Here is a 27,119-nt window from a genome sequence, read left to right on the forward strand (position 1 = left end):
CCTCGGTACCAAGAGATCGTGAAACGTTTTATGAAAGCTTTTATGAAAGGCTTTACGAGGCACGGGACCGAACTGGGGCCCCGGGTTCGCTTCTGCTACACACGTGCTGCCACGACGATGAGGAGGCAGGCTGCCCCCCCCCCGCCCTCCCTCCCTCCTCCTCCCCGTCTCTTCTCTCCCTGAAACCCCGCGGGGCCCTACACGCGCTCGTCCTTGTTCCTCTTTATCTTTCCCTCCTTCGCGCGAATGAGACGCGTTTTCTCTATCGATCCTCCAAAGTGCCTCGTTTTTCATCATCGTCATCACATCCGTCATCGATACTTCGCTCGATGTCGTCTTTGTTTCTTTCTTTTTTCATCTCCTCGTCTTTTTTTTTTCCTACGAGCTCTTATCCTTCTCGGACATATTTCATGGACGGTATTTTCCTCGATTGAGACTTTTTCGCGATGGCAAGATTATGTTGGATCAAGCGTTTTGCGCGAGAGCGTTGGAATGCGTTTATTTGCATAAGAGAAAACGAGTCTCGCTTGAATTTTCTCATTTAATTCAATTTCCTCGAAGACTCACGAAGTTTTTTGTTTTTTTTTTCAACTGCTATTCGTACGATCATCGCTCGCGCCGCGCTGACGTCCGCTTCCGGGTCAATTGGATCTCCTCGGGTTTTTGTTCTCCAATTAAGTTCTGAGTCAGAGAGCGAGGATAGAGAGAGAGAGAGAGAGGAGAGGAAAGGAACGGCGAAATTTTATTGACATTGGACATGGTACAGTCTTTACAGTAGCATGCCTTTTCTACGTAGCTTTCGAATCTTTTTTTTCTTTTCTTTTTTTTTTTCGATCGATTACCGCGATTGAAATCGTTGACGAGCTCGTTTGCGCCACGAGTACATTATTTGCGAAGATTTAGAATTTTTCTCCGCGATTATAAATTGACGTATCAATGAACTTTAACACGGAGGCCTGGACAAGCAGAAAAGCATAGAGCGGTAATCAAGTTAAATCGTCGAGTATGAGCTATTATTATCCGCGGGAGTGAATGCTTTTTTTGCGAAATCATCGGGGATTATCGTCGATGAAGCGTGAAAGATTAACGCGACGTTTCCGAAGTTACGATGGATTTAAGAGCAATTTGACGGAAAAATCAACTTTTTTTTTTCGCTCAGAGAAAAATCGATCTAAAATTAAAACTGCGGAATTTGAAAATTTATTCGCCCGCGAAATTAATATCGAGATGGAGGCTGCGAAAAGAAGAGTGGTCCGAGATATTACATCTCCCCGTGAAATCCTTTCCCATTCCCCATTCGTTCCCCTTCCCCGCGAGCGTTCTCCTGACTCCTTTTCCTCTACTCCTCGCGGCATTTTGTTTATTTTGCCCGTCAGCTCGCTGACACTTGGACATTCGTTTAAATTTAGAATTCAATAGGTTCCTTTTACCGGCCGTACTTTCGTGCCTTAACGGATTCCCCGCTCGACGGAGATTATTTGTTTAATTCCAGCTCTACGTCGATCTCTGCGCCCGTTTCCCGCCGATTCTCTCGTCCTCGTCCAATGACTGTCAACCCGGAACTCGCTTCTTCACCACCATCGCCATTTAACGCGTAACTATCTCGAGTGCGTTCCTCTCTTCTTTCTACGGGCTCTCCGAATATAAACCGATGACAAACACCGTAACGGCGTCGCTGCTTCACAACGGTACCTTAATTATCATTCCCTTATCTTCGGTTCTTAATAAAGAAATTATCTAACATTATGACAGTCTTTCGATCGTAAGTGTGCGCGGAGCGTATAATAAAGTGGTTCTGTTTTGAGATATTTCATCAGACGGAAGACAAGTCTGTCAAGGTGCAGGCAAAGATCAAGTAGTCAGGCAATTAAATTTTAAATTTGAAATTACTTTTGAATTAAAAGATACACCGAGATGTACACACGTGTCGACAATGTTGCACGTAATATTGCGTAAAAATCTGTTCCGTGTAATAATTTGTTAATTATTCTTTATTTTATTTATTTATTATTTTTTTTTTTTAATAAAAAAAGAGCCTGCAAATGTAAATTTTTGACAGATTTTTGTAATTTTTATCAGCCAATGTATCTCTTTTTCTCGGTACTGTTCGCGAGGAATATCGCGGAGTAAGTGCACCGATCGCTTTATTACTTTATTTCGTCGTGCATATCCACGCTCGCGTCGTGCCGGCGAGGTGCGAGTTTTACGGCCGTCCCCTTTTGTGCCCGTCCTCGCCGACGACAAGTAGTTCTCGTCGAGTCAATGGATCGAGATCCGGCGGACACTACGTCCGCATCCTCGATAATTTTCTTTTTACGAGTACCGGTTTCGCGTATCCCCGCGAGATTAGCCTCACGTTATGCCTGACCTCGAGAGAAATTCCGTATTCGTGAAAATTACTTTCCTCTCTCGCGATCGACTATTTTAAACGTTCCATTGGCAATTTAAAAAAGAAGAAAAAATCATATCTTTAAGATGATTAAAATTATATAATAGTCTTTGCTCTACCTAGGAAATTTACATACTTTAAAATATGAATTGCGGCGAGCAAGATTTCTGAATAATAATGGAGAGTCGCTTATATTGACACTAGAAATACGCGACTCGTTTTTCCCAAGATTTCTCCGAGATCTTCGATTGGAGTGTCGAGATTAAGGTTGCCTTCCCGCGGATGACGAGACGAAGATTTCTATTTCGCCCCCTTCGTTCGCGGCGCTTCTTTTATTCTCCTCACTCGCGGTGTCGATAATCGAATGAAAAAAAGGTGACCTTCCATTAACATTTCCACGGAGACTCTGTAGGCTCGATTAATTTTTCAAACGACCCCACCTCCGCCGATACGTGCGCCGAGATAGGCCGGAGCCAGAGCCGAGAAGGCCCATTAGGCCTCACGGGCGCTGGGGCCCCGTGGGTCCCTTGTCAGTCTCCGAAAACCAGAAAGTCAGCTTGTCAAATTAATCACGGATGACCAATCCATCAGGAGGCATTCCTAGCCGAGGAGGATCTTCGTTGTTGTTGTCGTCGTGGCTCTCTGTCGTCTTCTTCTTTTTCTTCTCCTTCTTCTTCTTTACGTTCAGCTACCTCGTGGTGTCGGCCTCTTCACCAATTGGCTTTATAAATCCTCAAATTGTTCCAAGTACATATTTCTGATTAAACACACTAATTAATAAAAAAATTGACATTCATTACGAAATGATGCAGAGTGTATGAAGGTAGAATGTATTTATATGTGAAATGATCATGTGATGAAAAGGGGACACTCGAATGGGGATGCTTCGATTTCAAGGTACATCTTGAGAGTACTGTTTGAAAAGAGCGTGCGATGGACAAACGAGAAAATAAGAACGGGCCATCTTGTGGAAGTATGCGGATACCCGAAAACACATGGCCGGTACAGTCGAGGAAAAAAGTGTGATTCACTTTGCGAAATTTATTTCGACGCGTCGCGATAAATTGCGACAAATTTCTCTTTTTATTCTCGTCGATTAGTTCGTCGCGCATTTGGCAGTCGCATGCAAAAGTTCGCCGTTTGCCAAGTATTTATTACTGTCAATTGCCAAATTAGTCGGCTCACGAGTCGTCTTTAGAATCGATCGTCCCGGCAAACGAGATTGAACGAAAACACAGTGGATTGTTTATATTTAAATCAATATCTCGCCGTTCAACGTAGTCACCAGTTGCTCGAAATAGCTTCAAATCATCGTCATCGATTGGGTTTATTTATTTCAATATTATTTATAAATTAATTTTCAAGATAATATATGTTTCTGATATTAATATACGATAATATACGATAATAATTATTTATTATTTATTATTACGATAATTGTTTATTTAGTTTATATATTATTTATTTATATTAGTATATAATATATGCAATTGATAAAATATTAAAGAAATTTTCTTGACGTTGACAACAAATATATTTAACGTTCAGAGTGAAATATTGGCGACTTCGTGAAGGGCTCGCTCTCGCGTAGAGAGAGAAATCGCGTCGCTCGAGGGCGACATTGCCAAATAAAGGGTTAAGGGCCACGCCGAAACTCGGGAGTCTCTTTCATCCGGGCCCGATGCGTCGGATGATGCAGGGAAGAGAAAAGACTCGCGAAAACCAGTTTGTTCAACCTAATACGGTGCCCGTGGCATCGGTGGTCTTAATGAACTTCTACCTCTCTCTCTCTCTCTCTCTCTCTCTCTCTCTCTCTCTCTCTCTCTGTTGTTCTCTCGCTCGCTCCTTTCTTTCTCCTTCCGCTCTTGGAGCTCCATCGGCCCCGAAGACCGCGGATTTTCCGCGGAGATGAATGCCCCTTGTCGAGTACGATGTTACAAGAGGAAGAGCAAGAAATGAGTCGGGAAAGATCGGGCGACCATTAAAGAAGTACCAGTTAAATACAACGGACGTAGCACCAATTACGCGCGACACGTCCTACTTTGCATCGGTGACAAGGAGGAACGATTCTTGCTCTTTGTCATGTGCAAATACAGCGAAGAGCGTTACCGACAGCTCTCGGAGCTGTGCGAGCTTTATGAAAACATTTCTCGCGGAGAACTTCTTCGGCGTTCGTAAAGAGGAGGGAGAAGGGGAGAAGAGGAGAGGGAGAGACGAGAAAGAGAGCGAGAGAGAGAGAGAGAGAGAGATGCTCGCGCAGGAGGTATTAAAGCTGGCCTAATCTTAATATTCAAATTCTGCGGCGAAACGACGGTCCGGTACAGGGGAACACGGAGAAAGTATAAGCGAAGAAAGGCAACGAGGATGGGACTGAGAAAGACAGAGGGAAGGAGAGAATGGCCTCGCATAACCGATTCTCGAACTCATAAATTTTAAATTATGTCAAGCAAAAAGAAAGGACGCGCGATGGTACCCGACCTCGGGTAAAATAAGAGGAACGCGCGGGGGTACTTCTTTTTCCCTGCCGCGGCTCCTGGATGCTCCAGAAAAAGACAGAGAGATATTAACTGTCTGGGTTGTGGACGCGATTAAGGATTGGTATGTTTAAGAGAAATTTTATTTTTAATTACATAACGTAAGTGAAATCTGAATATAATTCCTCTACATTTTTTGTCTCATTTTTTTGTCTGGTTTTTTTTTATATCTTTAAAGATAATTTAGAGAGACAGCAAACAGTTAATATATAAAGAGAAAAATAAAACAATGTTAATTTTTTTTTAATGCAATCAAGCTGTGAAGCTGCGATGTACCATGACTTGCCTAGCGATTAATTCCGGTTGATTTGCATATGCGTTGGACAATCGGGGAAGATATTTCCCTTTCGTCTCATTCGTTCAAACAAGGGAGAAAATCGTAAAACTCGATGCCTTGGCAAAAACGGCGAGACTAAAGGCCACTGTCAGGGAATTATTAGGGTTTCTACGTCGTAAGGCCCCGCTGGCAGCGCAGACGGCGAGCCGAGATGGAGGGGAGGGGGAAGGGGAAGGGCTCATTGCCTCGACACGTTTTCCATACGCGAAACCGCTTTATGGGGCTCGCTACGAAATTTCAGGGGGCCCCATTAGGGCCGCGCGTCGGGAGGGGCCCCCGTCGAGTCGAATTTCCGGCATTAATTCGACATTATGCGATATTCAAATCTGTTCCGTGGAATTTTTTCAGTCTAACGAGATTCTACCCTGTCGCTCCTCCCTCCCCTCCCTCTCCTTCCTTCCTCCTCCACCCCTCTCGCTTGCCCTTTTTCGGACCCGATCTCTTGTTCCCCCTCTCGATACGCGAGTTTTCGAGCTCGCTCCATTATAGAAAATTGCGAAATATGCCAGAGTGCCATTTTCTTTTTATTGTCATGATAATTTTACGTCTCTCCCTTCGCTCTCTCCCCTCTCTTTCTCCGCTTCTGTCATCGTATAGGCGACAAAACGCACCGTTGCGATTGATACACTCGGTATCAATTGTTCTTATTAATTCTGAATGTTATTTCTTTAGCATAGATTGACGATATCGAGAGCTTAGAGAGTTTCACACTCATACATATGAAGCACAAATTTGAGTTCTTGCTTATACGAGAACAATCGAATCTTCATTCTAAATCTGCCGTATCTTTTCTCCCGCATTCTCTCCTCTTCTCGTAGGATCCTCTCGGTTGAATCGGGCGCGAATGAAGAGCGGATTGGACGAGCGGTGGCTGATAGCGCGCGCGCACGCGCGAAGACCGCCGAGTAGCCGCGCGCGCGGCGCTCCTTTGTTCGCGGCGAGTTTCATTTTTCGAGTATGGAGGATAATTAATCTTGGGTGGGCATAAAAGGGTTTTCGGGTTCGGCCACGAGAAAAAATGAGCGCAGCCCTGGCCGCGGCCAGTTGTGTTCGCTGGCCCTTTTTTCTTCCTCCCTTCCCTCAGGCCCCTCTCCCCCCTCCCCCGCCCCCTCCCGCGCTTATTTCTCCTTTCGTTTCCATCTCAACGTTCCTCTCCTTCTTTCTCTCCGATCTCTTTTTCCCATCCGCGCTCTTTTCTTTCTCGTTTATCCATTTAACAGCCTCCCACACGTAACGCCGCGGGATTCTAAACCGCCATTTCGTGCTTTCGACTCCAAACCCCCTTCCCATCCCTAATATCCAACGTATGACTACCCCCTTCTCTCTCTCTCTCTCTCTCTCTCTGCCTCTTTCGCCGTTCTTTTTTTCCGAAATTTGAGTCAATAAAAAATCGCTTGGAACAAAGAAACGAACGGCCGCCAATTTCTCACCGGATAATGCCCGGACCCATCGGCCCCGGGGAGAAGGCTAATCACGGTTGGGCATCTCGACTTCTGTTAGGTGTTAAAAATGAACCCCACGGGGCCCTGAGTTCTTTATCTCGCGGCCGAGCCACGCTGGTCCCACGATCTGTGAGCTCCTCGAGATGTTAAATATTAAAATTTGGAAATGTTATACGCGACTATATTCATCTAAGATTTCTACTTTCGAGGGAGCAAAGGTAGTTGTCATAAAAAATTAAAATCCTGCGAAATATATATTAGTGTTTTTACAGAGAGTATTAATCTTTTGATTGTTAATCCGTCGAAAGAGAGAGAGAGAGAGAGAGAGAAATTATAATTAATAGATATATGTAGGCAACATAAGAAAGGATATCGAGGTGTGAGGTCCAAATAACTCATAATCACTGATAAGAGTAGTAGCGAGTGAAAGACTTAACGGTTCGATTCCCGATTCAGCGACTTTGCCCCGATATTTATCTCAACTGCGCTCCTTCAAAAGAGAGGCTTTATTAAAGAATCTTGAATTGAGATTTATTTATACTTGATATAGGATTAAGAAGCGTTTCTTGCTTCTTGAACTCTCTATGCCGAAGATCTCGAATTTTAAATTCAACCAAAAACATCGAATGTATGCGATAGCCATCTCCTAGAAGGCAATGACAAAAAAACTATCGAGAATATCATCCCCCGTAAAACCTCTCTAATCTAGGACGTTCGGAACCGGCGTTAAACTATATTTGGATATTCCATGATTTTGGTCTAATGATGCCGACGCGATTCTTTATAAAAAATTCTTTATAAAATTCCTTATAAATCTCGCTTATGACGAGTCGATGGAGAATCGGCGATTTATCACGGGGATTTCGCGCAAACTCGGCTTTCCTTTAGGGGATAGATAGAGGTACGTCGACCGCGTTCGGCATATCGGGTGTATCCGTTACTCAACGATTCGGAATCCCCGACAATCGTTGCGGACGAACACGCAGGCGGCTCGCTTCCGTTGACAATTCCGGGTTGGACGAGCCCAACCACGTACGTAGTCAGGCACGCGTAACGCGAGGCTCTTGAACGCGCGCGTGTTTCGTTACACGACGACGAAGCGCTCGAAATTCGATTCTGGCGAGAAACAAGAAAGCCGAAGCCGCCGGTAATCTTACTTTTGTGTTTGGAATACCGAATTTATACGTAACGTACGCGCCTCGCACGAAAGAATCGCGTTGAAAAGAACCACGCGATTGAGTTAATATTTTCTCCTATTTTATACATTATTTATTTAATTATAAATCAAACCTATCTATTTGTGAATTTTTATCATATATTTTTATTATGTATTTTTAATTATATATTTTTATTATATATTTTATTATATATTATATATTTTTTTTCTCATATATAGTGTGTTTTTTCTCGTATATATTTTTTCTCTTATATATAGTATTTTTTTTTTATAAATGTATTGTGTTTTTTTTTTTAATAGAATAATATATTGATATTTTACTATAGTTTTAGTATGACACTTTTTTTTATTTGAAACATTTTTTTTCATAACTCAATTATTCAAAAAAATAACTGAGTGTATATATTTAAATCAAACACGCTATATAAACATATTTTTTAGGGCTGCCGGAATTTTTTTTTTTTATAATATTGTTCTGTTTAATGTTCTCACGCGAAAATATGAGAAGAACCGCGGCGGAAGAGCAAGCTTTTTTACAGGAAGCCGCTACGACAACGATTACTCAGATTTCTCGACGAAAGGAGTGTCCTCGTGTCTCGGTTTTCCTCTTTAGCGATACTATCCACCTTTTGCTCTATCCCTTTTCGATTCTCCCCGAGTCGAAGAGGAGTTACCCGTTCGCGCGGGTCGAGAAGGGCGAGAAGAAAGTGAAAGAGACGCATCCCCCAGAGGTAACGCGTAACCCCTGCGGGTCGCGGAGAGAACGGCGTTTTACCGACTATTAACTCACTTTTACCCGTGTTTCTTACCCTCGCCTATGCCTCCTATGGTTGAGTGAACGCCAAGGGAAGGAAAGGGAAAGGGTCCGCGGGCGCCGACGAGATAAAAACGATAGGTAAAGGTGCATTGCGGGGAATCCCTTCGACTCTCGCGTGTATTTCTTCCCTACTATCGAAGCTCCTCGTTCACGTAATCTCTCGTTTTTTTTTATCCTCTCCCTCCCTCCCTACTTCCCTTCTCTCTTTACCTCATCCGCGCCATTTTCGCCCCCTTTGCAATATTTCTCTTTCCGCTTTTCTTCCGGGATGGACGCGTGCAGGTAGCGGCCAGGTACCTGCGCGACTCTTCGAGGAGGAGCAAGGGAGTGGAAAAAACGCCAGAGAATCCCTCTGGGGGCCATGCTCGATTTAACCCCTGAGAAAAATCGCGCGATCCCTTACTCTTAACCCCCCTCCCCCCCCCCTCACGTCGGCGGAGTCGTCGCAGTTGATTTCGGGGGTTAACCGATTTCCCTGCGAAATTTGAAATCCGAGAGCCGTTTTTTTTCCCTACCGTTTTTTCCTTCCGCTCTGATTTGAACGCGGCGCACCCGTTTAAAGGTTTAAGTATCTCGTAAAAATGGGCTCGAGGATACCGTGGATATCGAGGCGCCCTTCTTTTAGTTTTTTTTTTTTTTTTTCATTTTTTTTCCCTTTTCGCGCGACATCCGAGATTAGGGGGTCGGATGTCAGCCGCCGTCTCTAATTTGAGTCCCGGGCGTATCCGAAATGATGCTGATTATTTTATTATTCGATGTCTGTGTAAAGTTTTTGACAAGTATATGTTAAGGATGTTTTGAGTGTGCAATAATAGCAAAGAACTCAGTCAAAATAAAAAAAAGACAACATACTTCTTCCGTTTGTGATATGTGGAAAGTCTAATAAATGTAAATCTGGATTATAAAAGGAATTAAAGTATCACAAAATAATATGGTTTTTAACATCTTTATAAAGGAAAATAGCTGTAATAATGTAATAAATATTTTTTGTCTTTTAATTTATGACAAGAACTTTTGGTCGTGAATATCCCTTGAAATTAATTGCAAGAAACAAAAGAAAAATCAAGTAATTTACAGAAAAATTTCAGATTATTATAAGCGTCATTTTGATACAATTTTCAGTAAATAACTTTTAAAGTAAAGTGTAAGTGAATTTGAATCAAGTTTTGCACAAGTATTTATTAGAATTTTGTTATACGAAGAAATACTAGAACAAAATTTTTATACTTTTATCAATGTTTTGACATATGACACATACATCCTTAAACTAATGCAAGAAAATTTGAAAATTTATAATTATAGAATTGAAAAAGAGTGAAGAGAGTGAAGAGCATTATTTCAAAAAGCTATCACTTAATCTTAAGATTATACAAATGATTTGGATTATATTTTAAATCGCTCCTTTTTTTGTGAAAAAAAAAAAATCTCTTCTTATACATATAATTGATTTTTTCATCATTATTATAAATCTTATTCTGCAAATCTTGTCAAATGCCAGAGTCATTTTTGTTTCCTTGTTGTGTCAAAAAATACGTTATATTTCGCACGTTTATATTTTACTAACGAATAATCTTGGAAAGCTGACTCTCATCGTGATTCGTTCATCTCTGCTGCGATCGTGCAATCGATGTGGCATGACTCGCCACTATGTGAGACGATTTGGAGTAAAGACGAAAGAGGGAATGCCTCCACGGAGGAAGAGAAACACAGAATCCCCGCGGCGCGATTCCTTCGCCGGACCGGGCCTTAAAAATCGAGTCGATTTAAGGATCCGGCCGCGAGCGAGATACAGCGAAATGCGTATACGCATGCGATCCTTCAGAAATCTCCCTCGCGAGAATGAGAATTCATTTAATACCCGGGACGAGCGTCCGAGACTTTTTTGCGCTATTTACGACGACCCTCCTCCGCATTATGTGTTTTATTAATTATAATCCTTTATTAATCGCCAGGGAAACGAAATCCTCTTGATCGCGATGACTCGTGAGGTACGAAAAATGTTCGCCTCGGGCGAATCGGAAAGCTGAAAACGCATCGTCGAGCGAGAAATATTTTCCCACAGCGCGCATCATTTTTTCGTCATTCGGGGGAGTCCGCATTACGGTGGATAGAGCCTCTTCATTTTTCATCAAACTAGGCGTCTCGCGTTGATGGCGAGCGAATCATCCATCGTGATACACAGGATGCTTCGTTCGTTTAACGTAAAAAAAAAAAAAAGAAAAAAGAAGTGGTGGAAAGCGCGTAAAAGAGCGAAAGGGAGAACTTCAACCGCGAGAAACGAGGAAGGATATAAACCGAGGGGAAAAAAAAAGAGATCCCAGGGGTTTCGTAATTTTAGTAGACATCATCGATCTAACCTTATGGGAGAGTCCGGCGTATCCCTCTGGGGGGTCTCGTGGTCCCCCTCTCTCCTTTTCTCTCTTGAGGAAGGGATTTTTAAGCCCTTTCCAAAGTCTCCTTCTATTATACAGTTTTCTCTCTCATTTCCTCATTCTTCTCCTCACCTGCGATCTCAAGCAAACCTCTAGAAATCGCTAAACTTCGACGCTCTCAGGGTTTATTTGCGCGAATAAATCGCATCCTATCTACCTGATATGCCCGAATTATATTTAAGTAAGGTAAAAAAAGGCACCAGAAATAACTCTTACCTAACGCAACTCATCCAATTGTTTGCGCGATTAGAATTCAATTTTTTTCTAACGGTCTACAGAGCTATAAAGCATTAAAAACAAAAATTTGTTATTTTTTAGAAAATTTTAGAAAAAGTATAGTCTTTAATACACTAATTATTTTTTTATTTTTTTTAATTTTTAATTTTTATTATAATTATTATTTTTGCACGAACAAAACTTTTGAGGCTATAATTTTCTTAACGAAAAAATTAATTTTTTTTTTTTATTGAAAGAGAGAGAGAGAGAGCAAATCTAAAAATATTTGAAAAAAAGTATCTTTTACGATATATAAATTAGATCTTTGATTAAAATCTATCAAAAAGATGGATTGGTAATCACAGTCTATTCGAGATAGGGTATTGTAGGGTATTGGACAGTATTACGAATTTTTTTTTTTTATATTTCTAGAATAGAGCTCAGAGCAGATGTACCTGCCAGCAGTCGATTACGCGGCTTTTAGAATCGAAACGTCTCAATTTCACGACTCCGAACCCGAAAGAAAAAAACTTCCCCCGCGGTCTCTCCCTTTTGCTGCCATCGCCTTGGATCAACCGCACACATTCCCCGTACAATCTCTCACCGTCTATTCCCTATTTACTATAGCGAACTGTACTCGAACCAATCCGGAAGTCTATCACCCCTCTGTAAGATTCTTCCGAAATCAAGATAGAGAGCGAAACCAATGTAATTGTGAGGAGTCAGTCTTGCCAGAATTTTGACAAAGATCAGATGTTCAGAATCTTTCGAAGATTATAATAATATAGGTAGGTTTATAGATAGTTAGATAAATTAATGACCTCCCCTCTCTTATAATGAATAATGACGAGTAATATTTTCGCAATTTTTTTTTATTTGTTTTGTTTAATAATTCTTCTATTATTAATTGAAATAATGCGTATGGAATAGCAATCTCTGCTGGCTGGCAATAATAAAAATAATAATTCGAATCTGTAATCATGTATTGGTCCGAATTAATCGTTTCCGGCCGATAGCTTGTAATTTTATAACACTTCTTATCGAGACCTGAGCATTTTTAGAGCGCGAAATTTTCGCGAAGCTTGTTCAATTCGAGAGACTTTAACGAGCTGTTTTTTCATCAAACAGATACGCGCGGATTTCACTCGAGGTGAGCGATTTGTTTTTTAATAAATAATACGCATTTTTGAATCGGTCAGCTCGCTTCGTTGAAAATACGTCTGTCAGTTGGTCCCGATAAAATAACCAAAGTTAATTATTTTATGGCTCTCACGATATTCCGCAATCCTTAAAGCTCACCTCACCGAGACCCGTGATGACGCCAACAACGCCAATCAACGCTCAATAACACATCGCTCTTTTTTTTCTCCACTTCTCTCAGAGTTAATTTCAATAATATTTCAATAATACATTGCAATCGCGCACTTTGGATTCCTCGAGAAAGAAATCGTCGATAACAAACTGGCTTTGTCATTGATTACGAAACTGTGTTTGTCTAATAGAGCATACATCGTGAGCGTTGCAAAAAAATTCTATCAAATTTCGAAAGTTATCGTAATTTTAAAAAATATTTACGACTCGATGTAAAGGGCATCACTCATCTTTCTTTTCGCAGGGAAGGTGAAGGTGAAGGAGGAGAAGGACGCCTCGTCGATGGCACCCGGAAGTCCACCCACGCCTCCGCATACCCCGCAAAGTCCGCAACGCGCGATTCCGTCTCTCGGCAATCTCTCGCAATCCTGCCAAACGTCAAACGCGAATTCGCCGAACTTGCAGCAGCAGCAGCAACAGCAGCAGCAGCAGCAGCAGCAATCGCAGCAACAGCATCAGTCGCAGGAGCAACAGCAGCAGCAACACCATTCCCTGAACGCCATGGCTAATTCACCCCTGAATCAGATATTGGTTCAAAATCCAGCGCTGGCGCAACTGTTGCAGCAAAATCCAGCCATCCTGTCGCAGAATCCGCAATTGGCGCAGCTGCTGCAGCAGAATCTGCAGGTTCAGATGGGCAGCGTGCTCTTCCAGAACGCGAGGCGGGAAGATTCCGAGGAGTCTAGGGTAAGCAGGAGAGTCTAATCGTTATCTCTTATCCTGAAAAGCTATCGCCAAAGTTCATTACACTCCGGCCGAGGTTATAGATTGAGACATGAATGCCTGAAACAGCAATCTTTACAATCTTACGTTCTAAAGATCATATTATATACCGTAACCGTATTATTATAGCCGTGGTATTCCAGTGTTATAATTTGTATGGTGGACTCGAATGTCAGCGATTATTAAAAATTTAAGTAGCATTGAATTATCGCTTGCTATTGCGTCAAAAGCGAGACAATCGCGCGAAGCTGTCGAAAAACAATGCGCGATGACTCATCAGAGACTCAAGTCACCGTCAAGATCGTAAAGTTACCAACGGGAGCTGTGTGAGCTTAACTGTACTAGAATAATTCAGCGCTTCCCAGAATCGTAAGCGACGAACAATCGCTTATAGTACGTCGTAATAAAAGTCGATAGACACTTCGCCGTTTGAAGATTATTCATTCAAATTATTATTAATCGCGATTTATTTATTTCCGAAAATCCGTTATTTCTAAAAAATCATTCTTGATGGATAGAAGAGTGAGTGAAATATTTTACAACAAAATTTTTTTGACATACAACGGATATTTTTCTAAAAACTAATATTTATTATCTTGAGATTGTGATATGATCCAGACAGCATACAATATTTATGATAAAATATTCATAAATATTTTTACTATTTATTTTTTGAAATATTAGATAAATATTTTATACATATTTTGTATACATTAAGAAAAGAAATCATAAAAACTTTATTCGATTAAATTAAACTAAAATTAGACTAAATATTTTATATAATATTTATGGTAAAAGATTTATAGTAATATTTTATAAATATTTTTCAATATTTTTATATATATTTTTATGATATTTATGATGAATATTTATGATTTCTAAAATTACAAAAATATTTATAAAATATTTTGATAATATTTATAAATATTTATAAATACATTATAATATAATAATATTTAATATTAAGATAATATTTATAAATATATTAAAATGCTTTGATAATATTTGTAAAACATTCAAATATTTATTATAAATATTTTCTACATATTTTATAAATATTGTGTGCTGTCTGGCGAAGAGATTTTAATAATGTAGATTGCAATGCGCGTTATCAGTACACCATTATCGATGACGCGTAGAGATGCATATGCCAGGTCACCAAAGAGAGGAGACGCGAAACCCGCGCGGAGACGAGCCCGGCTATGGGATCGCTGCTCGTGGAATCCCATACACGGAGAATTGAAATTATTCCCCGGATTTTTGTCGTGTCGTTTACATTATTTTCGCCTTTGAATATTAATGGGCATATGCTCTCCGGCGTTATGGCACAAGAAGTAACAACGGCGTATATAATACTCGAGTCTTAACGTTATTCTATTGTTTGCAAATCAGCTCTATTGTTTTCTCATATACCTCTATACTCTCTCGCGTACCCCCCCTTGCCCCTCTCCACACTCCCCTCCCTCGTTTCTCCTTCACCTCCTCCTTCATCGTCGTGCCTTCCCTCTTTCCCTCCCCTCTTTTACCGTCGTCCTTCTTTCTCTTATCGTTACCTTCCTCCTCCATTCCCCTCTTTCTCTTTCTTTCTCTTCGATTCTCTTCTTCCTTCTCGTCGCCCCACCCCTGTTTCATTCCGATCTTTTTCTCTTTCTTCGCTCTTTTCCTCTCCTCCCTCCCTCCCTTGCACGTCTCACCCCGTGCCCCGATGCATACGTTCGCATTATATACATTGTGATGCACATTATTTTCCATTTGTTTCCTCGCGTTCGCGTTTTCTCCCCGCGAAATTTTTTCGCGAGCGATAAAGGCATTAATTTAAGAAGCGATCGCAAACGTGTCCGGCTCGAGTCCTTCGTTGTGATCTCCTCTCCCTGGAATCGAGCGAGGCTCGAATGGCGAAGAAATTTCTTCCTTTTTTTTTTCTTTCCCTCCATGCATTGACCGCCCGATATTATTATGCGCGATACGCTGCAATTCGTAATATTGGGCACGGAAGGTCGCGAGGATAATTATGAACGAGGAATATAAATGTTCGATTAGAGATTGCAGAATTGATGGAACGCGATGGTCACGTACGTGAGGCGAGTTCTATTAAATTCGACGGAATTAATCGATCGTTCCGGCGAGCGCGCCTCGATCGTGCCGGCGGTGAGGAGTAAGTTTTGCTCCTCGACGGGATTGAAGTTCATAGATCGGGACAAAGAACCTCGTTGAACGATAATGCAACGCGGTGCGTCATCGGCGTAATGGAATATGTTTATACGATATTTATATGCGCGTAAAGTAATTCGAAACTTTTCCACGATAAATTTACGCGCCGAGATAAACTTTGTTCGAGTTTCAATAATAAGCCGCCTCGTTTAATTCGAAGAATTGAATCGAATTGGGAATAATTTCTTTTCAAGGCGAATGGAAAATTGGATGGAGAGAGAGAGAGAGAGAGAGAGAGAGAGAGAGAGAGAAATGGATGGACGACGATGTTAATAAAAAAACTAACGAAGTTCATAAATTCAACGGATGTGAATCGAAACTCAGAAACTAAGGCTTCGGAAATCGTACAGCATTGGAATAATTTGAACCGCGATGGGGCTTCCGCGGGGGCAAAAGTGACGTTCCTTCGCGCGAGACGTCTCTCTCTCTCTCTCTCTCTCTCTCTTTCACCTCACGGGAGGCGCGGCGGCCTTCTTCTTAGGTCTTCCGATTTTAAGTTCGGCACGGAGCGAAGTGAAAAAAACACCGTCCCGCGAATACGCACGACGACGACGACGCGTCGATAAAAGTCAGTTACGCGAAATTGAAATGCCGTGGAAGATGTGCCCCGGGGATAATTTCATTACTCGGTAGCAGTAGGGGTTAACGAAGGGTATTAAGCGGCAAGGCGAGGCGTGTTATGAGCGGGGGGCCTAAGGCCGTAGGCGCGATTAGTTCGCGGCGAATGGCTGGTCTTTTGCGCGATAGAATTTTACGGAAACATCTCGCGTCCGCCGCGTGGGCGAGGTCCCCGAAGTCTCCCCCTCTCCCCCCCCTCTCCCCCGTTCCCCATCTCCGTCTCGCCTCGCGCCCTCTCTTCTCCCCTCTTCCCCCCTCACCCTCCCCTTTCGCCCCTCTTCGCTCGCGTACGGCCCTGAGCACGCCGGTGCATTGTACATCGTAATGTATTTCTTTTAGGTACCGCCGACAATAGCGAGCCTGACGGCGATGAAGGTGGAGGCAGCTGACCCGAAGGTTTCCGGTGAGTTACTATTTCCTCCTCGTCGACGGAATTATCGGGATCGTAATTAGATTCGAATCGAGACTGCTCGCGTTCGATGACCCTGGTCGCGCGAACAAAAGGAAGGTGGAAAAAAAAAAGAACGAGGTGGAAAGAAAGAAAGAGAGAGAGAGAGAGAGAGAGAGAGAGAGAGAGAGAGAGAGAGAGAGAGAGAGAGAGAACGACCGCTGCTGGCGGGGACGCGAGATCGTCGATCGACGCCCCGTCGCCGCTGATCTGGTTAGACCAGGTGATTTGTAATCGACGCTCTTGTAATCGTCGAGCCAATCTATGATTAGAACACCGGTGACAACCAATGTTGTCGATCGTATAGGAGAGACGGCGACGCCTGACCTTTAACGGCATCGGGCTAGAAATATAATCGGTATGCGTTCGCGTTCGCCAAAAGTTTGCGCGACGAATGTAATTTAACGGACGAATCGTATATGAGATTAAAAATCACCACGTGTCACATCCAATTGCCGACGATATCATCGAGGAGCAAAAAAAAAAAAAAATAACATAACATTTTAATAGAGAGAGATGGAGATAGACTTCTCATTCGACGTCATATAAAAAGTTTCCAGGCTCTACTCCACTTTTTTTTTTTTTTTTACAAACTGTTCCCTTCCGCGAGTTTATTTCCGTTCATTTCTGCTTTAAAGCTGCGAATCTTCGCAGCGAGAATTAATAAAATCACGCCGTGGGGAATATGCCTGGAGAAATCGCATCCAGCGCGCGCGCGCATCTGACACAGTGGGCCCGCATCTTTGAGTAATTATCGCGCATTCCTGCGTGCCACGTGACAAATCTGAAGCAATACGTATAAGCCGGCCTGAGAGCACCGCCGTCGGCTCTCCTCCCCCTCCCTCCCTCCCCCGCCCCCCAGTAGCCTTTATTTGCCTCGATTCTCGCGAACTCGTGAATCGTGGCGCAATCTGACGAATCGCCGCTTTCAGTGTTTTGTGCCCCGAGGGCTGTTCCCCCTTTATTGGAATATCCGCCCACAGCATTATGGGAATTATCAAGGAAATGGGATGAGTGCCAACGGCTCCCACGAGGGGCTCGAGGGGAGGGAGAGGAGAGAGAGAGAGAGAGAGAGAGAGAGAGAGAGAGAGAGAGAGAGAGAGAGAGAGGGACGATTGCTTCGGTCGCATTGATAAAAGAAACCCGGGATTTATCAATCCCCTGTTTCCTTCCCATATCGTTTGAGGAATGTGTATTTTAATTCTCCGGTACATATACGGAGATGCAACGTAAATATTGACCTAATTAAAAAACGAGAGCTTTGATTTTATTAATCACCGTAAACATAAGGACGCGTGGTATGACGAGAGTGTTCTTAAATTAATCTCGATTGTAATAAAATATCGAGAGTTCACGGATGACTGGCAGTCCCATGGGCAATGTTATGTTGCAAATACGAGATAAATATATTTACACACACACACACACACACACACACACATACATATATACGCACGTTCTCTCTCTCATTTTAGAACTCGAATTTACGGTTAACGAAATAAAATCATTCATTTGTATGTTAATCCTGCATGTAGCACACCACAGTGTGCTTCCAAATAATATTCTATTTATGTATAAGCCAAGCTATTAAAAAAAATATATATATTATATTTTTAATTGTTTACGCTCGAAATGTATGCCCGCCGTTCCGCGTGACTGCGTAGAAATACCGCTCGCCGCATATATGCGGTCATAGCTCCGTATTACATAAACATGCCGATGTTTCTCCGTAAATAGGCATCATTAAGATCAATCGTTTCTTCCCGCTGCCATTTCATTATTGGCACGCGAGCCATCATTTTCCTCGAAAAAAACACCATCAGCGATGACTCGCCGCCAATCGACAGTTTGTCGCGCAATTCCCGTCCATCGAAACCGTGAAAAGATTCCGCGACGGAAATCACGGCGATGATGAGAATGGGAGGAGAGGGGTGGGGGTAAGGGGGGACGTCGAGTAGAGAAAGAGAGAGTGGGCGGCCTCGGTTGGATTTTCTGATCCAGTGACATATTCTCGTAATTTCGTATCGGCCAATCAACATCGGCCGGAGGATATTAAACGCGTGGTGGGATCTGCAACGAAATGGAATAAAATAAAATATGTACGTTTGCGACGACATAACGCGGAGTATCGGAAGAAAAAGAGAGAAAGAGAGAGAGAGAGAGAGAGAGAGAGAGAGAGAGAAGCGCGAGATGAAGGAGATAAAGGGTGAAAGAGAGACGCGAGTGCGCGGGAAGAAGATAGATATATAGATGTATGTGAAAAGAGAAAGAGAAAGAAAATGCCGAGAGAAAGAGACGCAAATGACGGAGAGAGGGAATGATAAAGAGAGAGAAAGAGAGAGAGAGAAAGATGCTAGCAATCAAAGCTGATTAAGCCCACAACTGGGGAATCTGTGGGGCCAGTGTCTCACGCCAATCTCGCCCAATCAGCCGGTTGGTCGGGGAGATTTAAAAAATAGAATGCCTACTGTCAATTGTCCCATAATTTAAATAAATCGAATAAATGGACAAAGTGGCCAATTAGAGTAGTTGCTGGTTGCTGCTTTAACGCATTATTCTCTCTTTCTCGCAGTGTCTTCGACTCTCCTCTCCCGTCCCCTCTTCCCCTCTCCCCCTCTTCCTCTCTCCCCCCTCTCCCCCCCGGCTCACTCTTTGCCACTCTTCGCCGAAGAAGATGCGCTTCTACTTCCCCCACCCCTCCTCCCCCTCCCCCTCGGTACCCTCCCGATACGTCGCCCCCGTCGATCTTTTAATTCTCCGCGTTTGACATCGACCAGCACCCGCGGCCACCTTGTCTTAGCCGAAGAAGTGCCTTCATTATATCGTGAAGAAGATGATCATCCAGTACGTGCGACCCGTAAATGCTTGCGCGAAATTGGCGATTAGGCCGTTAAAGGCCTCGGCAAACTCAACATTACAGTCGACACGGGAATCTTTTCAGAATCGTCGCTGTTTCGAGGCATCTCGAAAAATTGCCGTCCCCTCGGTCTCTGCGCTAGATAAATGATCCCGCTTTCGATTTCGCTTCTGAAATCGATACCGCCTCGAACACATTAGACTACTACGTTATTCGCAGTCTCGGTCTTACGGGCATAAATCTTCCGTGGGCCGTAAGCTTTATCGCGCTTATTTATCTTTAATAAAACTCGCCTGCGAACTAGCGGATAAATTTTCTGGATACGGTGCTACTTCGTTATTTTGACATTAATATTTTAGAGCGTAGACTAGGCTAGGTGTGCGTTTTCGTAGAACTCGTTAAACTCGGAGGTAAACCCAAGACCAAGGATTGCGCTACTGTTTTATCGCGGCACGTAAATTCGATGATAAGCGAGGTACGTTGTCGGAGAGAGGAAAGAAAAAAAAAGAACGAGAGAGGTTCGTGCTCGGCCATCTCGATCTGTCTCGATGAAATGTACGGTAACTTCTCTCTCTCTCTCTCTCTCTCTCTCACTCTCTTGGAGTCTCCGAATTCTACTTTTACTAATTATAACAATTTACGACTTTAACAATTATCACCATCCTACATGCGCCATCAGTCTGCACCTGTTCGACATACGTTTACGAAGTAGCTTAATGGCCTCGTTGATATCTGTACCCATCAATTTTGCACGAGTACAATTTAATTAAGCCTCGCTATCGCTACGATTACGAGTAATATCGTCATCGTGGATTCCTAATGACCGTCATCTGTCAATTCGTAAAGGAAGACGCTTAATTAGCTTAGATGCGTAGAACTTTTAAGAATCACAGTATGATAAATAATATGAAAAAATTTCAATATTTACATTTCGATTTCGATTACCAGGTGTGTTTTTAATACACAGTCGTATCGTATAATTAAGTCGCAATAAAATAATCTTATTTCTACGCGGAAAGCACTCTTTTAACTAATAGAATCATGCGAGTTGTGATTTAAATGATTGTTTCAACATGCCTGTAATTACGCGGAACAGGCTCGTTAACATGAACTCACGAGGATCTGACAGACTGATAATGTAGATATTCGAACTTAGATGCGACCTTCCACTATGCAGGCTGTCAGTTTGAGAGCAGTCCAGGCAAGCGGATAACAAATAAAGCATAAACAGGAGCTACGATAAATAACTGGTGTACCGCTCGTTGCATATAGTGCCCTCCAGGGTCTCGCTCCTCCCTGATTCCTCGTACCTCTCTCTCTTTCTCTCTGCACTCGCCCCCACTATATTACCTGCGCACAGGATCCGCATATGTACGTGCAACAATTTAGACACCGAGTTCAGACCTCGGCGACCTTTAATTTCCGTTCATACCCCGCCGCACGACCACAGCAAATTAAAGAATATTTTGACCATCTTCGTATGTGCTTTTTGGAAAGCAACTTGGTCGCGAGAGACGTATTTCGGGCTATTATCGTAGCACATCAATTTTCACGAGATTGCTGAGTCACTCAGTATAACCATATGTGGCTATGTATTAAGGATTATTGAATTAAAAAGTAGCATTAATTATTTTCTGTAAAAAGATTAGCTTCTTTGAAATTATATTAAAAAAGGCATGCAAATGAGAGATTTATATCTATATTATTATATTATTATTTTATATATCTTTAGAAAATAAAATAATTAAAAATATTTATTCAACATATTTTTAAAAATAATTCTTGAAAATAATTTTTTTTTAATGATTTTTTCTGCGAAGAAAGAGAATAATTCATTTGCATATAATTCTGTCAATTAAAGAATCTTTTGGCTGCCTTCGTATGCTTTTTGGAAAGCAGTCTGATTGCAAGAGACGTATTTTGGGCTATTAACACATCAATTTTCACAAGATTGCTGAATCACTCAGTATAACCATATGTGGCTATGTATTTAGAATTATTAAAATAAAAACTGACACAAATTTCTTGCGAAATTATTTTTTGTGAAAAGATTAGCGTCTCTGAAATTATATTAAAAAGATATGCAAATGAGAGATTTTTATATATATTATTATATTATCATTTTGTGTACAATATCTCTAAAAAATAAAATGTAAAGATAAAATAATTAATTAATTAAATATTCATTTAATCACATAGACATATTTTTTGAAAATAAATTTCTTGCGAAATTATTTTCTGCGAAAAGATTAGCTTCTTTGAAATTATATTAAAAAGAAAATATGCAAATGAGAGATTTTTATATCTATTATTATCATTTTATATGTCTCTAAAAAATGAACTATAATGATAAAATAATCATTCAACACACACATACTGTTGAAAATAAATGTTGTTATAATTGTTTCTACGAAGGAAGAGAACAATTCACCTGCATATAATTCCGCCAATTTTTACGAGCTAATTCTCGTTTGTGTTTAAACTTCGGGAATTGGATTTCATTATTCGAAATTGAACGACGCGATTGCGATGACGGAGCGCGCGATCGCCGTTTCGTTGCCACGTTCGTTTCTCGAGCGAGTACAACCGTTAACCTTGAAGAAATACCATTAAAAAGCGATATGCGCGGTGAAAGAAAGCGTGAGGGAGACGGGGAGGGAAGCGAATTTCACGGTTCATTCGAAACTTTTTAAACGAATTTACACGCGCCATTCGCGCCGCGCTCCACGAGGGGGGTTGAGACTCTATTAAATTAACCGCCAAGTAAATATTTGACGGATAAATTACCGCCACGTTCCTTTTCTTCTTTTTCGTTCCATTATCCTTCTTTCGTCAAAATCCCTCGCGAGTCGAATTATCGGCGAATCGCAGTACGATTTTTCTTCTCGCGCCATTTCCTCGTCCATAAATGATGGCCGATCTTTAATATCGCTCTCGCGACGAAATTCTTCGATACGCGACGATAAAAGGTGCGCGACGACAATTCCAGTCGCTATTCGCAGTAACGATCGAGCGGCTCACCTAGACCTGTGCGCAGACAATGGCCAATCTCGTCGACGGGGACGCGAACAATGCTCGCCATAATTCGTGGTCCACTCGCGTTCTCATAGGGGTTTCTCGCGAAACGGCCCGTCATCGCCGTCCCCGCCGTCATCTCCTACCTCGTAAAAACCCGCAGCGCCTTCAAGACGCGGCGGATACGAAATTTTATTATTTATATTTGAAATTTATTGTCACGCGTGCGCCCGCGTGGCGACCCAAGCCTCGACGGGCGAGACTCTTTCTCCCTCCCTCCCTCCCTCCCTCCCTCCATCCATCCATCCATCCCGATCATCACCCTTAAATCCTCTCGCGTCGTCGGCCTAATTTATCGTTCCTCCACTTTTTATTAATTTCTTATCCTGTCGCATTAAAAGGATCGTCGCGGCGGTCACCGAAATCCGCATCGGTGCACAGACGGAATGTCGTCCCCCATTTTTCGCTCTACCATCGCGCGTCGCTCGAACATCTCCTCGCTCCCCCCCTCCCCCCCTCCTCCCACCGTCTCTTCTTCCCTCTGTTTCTTCGATCCCTGGACTCATCGAGTTGGCGATTCCACCGTTCTTCCGTCTATCTTTGCCGCTTTACTGCGATCTCGATTGCTGTCAGGCCGCAGAGGAAAGGCATTTTTCCGTGCGTTTTTACTTTTCGTTTACGTAAAAGAGAATGCGATGTCAGATACTCGGGTTACAAAAACCCGAGATCGAGGCGATCGATCAATCTCTCTCTCGCGCAATAATAAATAATGCATATTAATATTAAAATTGATAATTTATCGAAATTAAAATTTGTTGTTTTCGGAGAAACGCGAATAATTTCCTAAAACTCGGCACTTTAATTTGAACGAAGCTCAGCGAACGCGCGTTAATGTGACACTTTTCGTATCGGTACCCCTTCGCTAACCCGAGGCTCACGCCGTAAGTAATCACGCGAAATATCCAGCCGGTCCGCTCAACCACACGAGAAGTATTAATATCCGCCATCCCCCTTTTTGCCGATCTTGGAATTCCAGTCTCCCTCTTCTTTCCCCTGTTCGGGATTCGACGGATCTTGGCGAACTTAGTGCGCGGGAAAAAAGGGCCTCGACTAATTAATAGAGCGGGATCCGGTGGACTCCGCAGGGGATGGGGGGTGGGAGGGGGGGGGAGGAGAGCGCGCTTAGGACTCTTGCGAAAAATAAAATACACCCGCGGAGTAAATTAACGTAGGAGCGGGGAGGGGAGAGGGGGCAGAGGGGCTGCGCCGCGAGCTTAATTAATAGAGCGAGGATCCGAGGCAGGAGTGGTGGTGGTGGTGGTGGTGTAGGCCCCCCCGGCTGAATTCTCGAATCTCGGCTCGTTTACGCTCGTTTTTTGCACGAAGGATGATCGCCGAGTGGACCGACGGACGGACCCACTCGGACCAAAGGTCCCGCTCATCACCTTGCGCAAACGTGTCATTTACCTCATTGCAGAAAATACACCATGGATATAAGTTTTTATGTAAATTTGGCAAATCCTGTCCTTCCCCGCGACTTAATTCCCGGCGTCATTAATTATAACGGGCTGCTTAATTAATTTGCTACCTTTTTTTTTTTTGAGCGCCTTATTTTAAATATAATTATATTTTTTTTCTTTGTATTTATTACTGTTCTTTTTTCGATTAACTGTGTCAGAGAGAGTGAGAGTCAGAATATTTATTGCCGCGTCTCATGTATTTTTTTTCTTTTTATTTCTATTACACAATTATTTCTACTTTATATATATATATATATATATATATATATATATATATATATATATATATTTTATTGCATACAGTTCTTATTCCGCCTCATTTTATATAATTATATTTTTTCGTTTGTATTTATTGCTGTTCTTATTTCGATTAACTGTCAGAGAGAGTCAGAATCAATATATTTATTGCCGCGTCTCGTGCGTCTTTCTTTATTTCTATCACACAATTATTTCTATCCTATATATGTACTTTATTGCATATGCGATTCCGCGGGAGTAAAAGGAGCTAGAGTACAATCGGCGATAAAAATGGCCGGTTCAAAAAGGGAATTGCGAAACGGACGAAACGAATGCCGCGATGTTGGCCGCGCTCGATTGGCCCCGATCGATTTGTATCGGGAAACAACTATTGGCAATCGCATGCCGTCCTCGAAACTCAGGAATTCATCGTTGCTCGATCGGACGATAGGTCTCCCCGGTCTCCTCCATCCTGCCGTTGTCCTCGTTTTTTCTTGGCCGTTGTTTCGCGATTTTTCGGTCGCCAAGAACGCCTCATAATGGCTCTCTCTCTCTCTCTCTCTCTCTCTCTCTCTCTCTCTATATATATATATATATATATATATATATATATATATTTATCGAAGTATCCGCATTAAATTAGAATCGAACGAAATAATATAATTACACGAAGCGATGTGCATCCTTTCTTACATCGCGCCAAAATAAAAAATATATATATATATATATATATATATATATATATAATTATTATTTAATAAAGTTTTAAAACAGTATAAAAATTGAAAATAAATTTAAGAGATTGTCTTTCACGAAGCCAGGTCGAATCCATAACTCCGGAACAGGAGGACGGGCCGTTTACCCTCGGACGTTTACAGAACTCTTTCCCGTATACGCATTTTAACGCTAACTCCAGTTAAACGTCACGCGAAGCCCCTCATCGCGCTCGCCGCGAAATGAAGACATCGGCCCCGACACGGACGACTCTTAATCATCGCCGACGAGTTGGAAAGTGGACTTCGCGCCGAGAAAATTACACGGTGTGTCCCTCGGGTCCGATCGTTGATCAATCACTCTCTCGTCCGCGAGCGAGACGAGACGGACGGCGGCTCGTCAGCACCCCTCGTGTACGAGTCGCGCCGAGGCCAGACCACCCCCGGAGTCTTTTCCCATCACCTCGTGCCGTCTCACTCCTCGATTGTCGGCCCTCTTCGCCCTCTTCGCGCGAATCATAATATAGAAACTCTTCTACACGGCATCTAGATTCCTAATGCAAATCCTTCTTCGTGTTATATCGCCCTTACATTTTTTTTCACTGGCTCCTTTCTTTCTCGAATAAGCTGGCTCTTGTCTGGATCGAATCTCGCGAGATCGCTCTTTTCGCAGGGTTTTTAGACCATCTCTGTCCGCGTCTTTCATTCCTCTCGCATCTTACTAATGCGCACGAAAAAAGGGTCTCCCGAAATATACGGAATATCCGCGGGCGCATCGTCGGTCGGCATCCGGTTGACTATTTCGAGAATATAATCACGAAACGAAGCGGTCTCGCCGCCGCGGGCGCCGAGGGGGTGGGGCGGGGAGGGGAGGGGAACGCGAAAGAAGAGAGGAGACGAAAAAGGGATTGAATGGAACGCGCGCGCCTCGTTCGCCGGGGAAGAAGAAGAAGGCCCTTCCCTTTCGCAAGAACCGTTTCGCGCTTCCATCGTTCTGCATTCTACAGTTCGCGTTTCTGCGCCGCGTGTTTCATTTCGCTTTCGTCCGAGCCTTAGCTTAGTAATGGGCCGTACCGAGTTCGTTACGATCTAGAATATCATGGTCAACATGCGTCCGCGATTAATTCCTCCCTTTCCTCCAACGTCCGATCGCGAAGTAATCGGAAAAATATTTTCGTGCCACGATAAAAGCCTCGCTCCCGCCTTTTTTCCGCCAATACGTTTTTTTTTGTAACGAGGGGGAAGGGGAGGGGATAATTCCGTCAGTTATCAGAAACGATTATCTCGAGGCGACATATTTATTGTATAAAAAATCGAGGCCGGATTCTCTTTTAACGCTTGCCTGGCGCGATGCTGCTTTTCCATTCTTCTGCGAATCCTTCGATGAGTGGCCCGTTTCCTCCTCCCCGAGAACGAAGAAAACCGCAGACTCTCCCCCGGTCGCGGGCGCGTCGTTAATAAATAGACCTTTTCTCCTCCCCCTCGACTTCTCGCCGCACGCTCTTCTTGTCGTAAGCCGTGCCCGGAGCTCGTTGCCTCTTCGGCGTTTTAGTAATTCGAGTTAACTCCGTCGACTCTCTTCCTTCTCTGACGGCGTCCCTCCGCTCGTACGTCTGTTATTTCGCGCTTGATGCGAAAAGCGAGAAAAAGGAGAATCGGCAGCGTCCATGTGTGCGAGCACCAACGGTGGAAACGACCGGCAGAGGAGAAAGAGCCGAGAGGCAAAGAGAAGGAGGGGAAAGAAGAGAAAGACGAAGAAAGAGAATCGAGACCAACCAGGACCACGAAGTCGCCGATTGTTTTAGCTCTAGGCCACATTAAAACCTAGGGCTAGGGGGGGGGGCCCAGAGGCTCAGGGCCGTGTGTTGTGAAAGGGTTGGATACGGAGATGAGGGTTTCATCGATCACACGCACCGCTATATTTGTTGTGATCGATACACGAATCGATAAATCTTTGATTTAACGAATACTTAACACAGTTTTATTAACTATGTTTATATAGTATGTTTATAAAATAATAAATTTATATTTTATTTTTTTTTTGCGATATTTATAAAGAAAA

At 42.8% G+C, this 27,119-nt stretch overlaps 1 protein-coding gene across 1 annotated transcript in view; it reads left to right on the top strand.

Moving 5' to 3' along the window:
• LOC126850788 (uncharacterized) overlaps positions 1-27,119 on the top strand; it is an 85,963-nt gene that overhangs the window by 37,914 nt on the left and 20,930 nt on the right. Inside the window, 2 exon segments of the mRNA XM_050594103.1 lie at positions 12,960-13,402; positions 16,607-16,670. Coding sequence (XP_050450060.1) covers positions 12,960-13,402; positions 16,607-16,670 — 507 coding nt within the window.

This window comes from Cataglyphis hispanica, chromosome 7, assembly GCF_021464435.1.
Source record: "Cataglyphis hispanica isolate Lineage 1 chromosome 7, ULB_Chis1_1.0, whole genome shotgun sequence".
In the NCBI taxonomy this organism is placed as follows: domain Eukaryota; kingdom Metazoa; phylum Arthropoda; class Insecta; order Hymenoptera; family Formicidae; genus Cataglyphis; species Cataglyphis hispanica.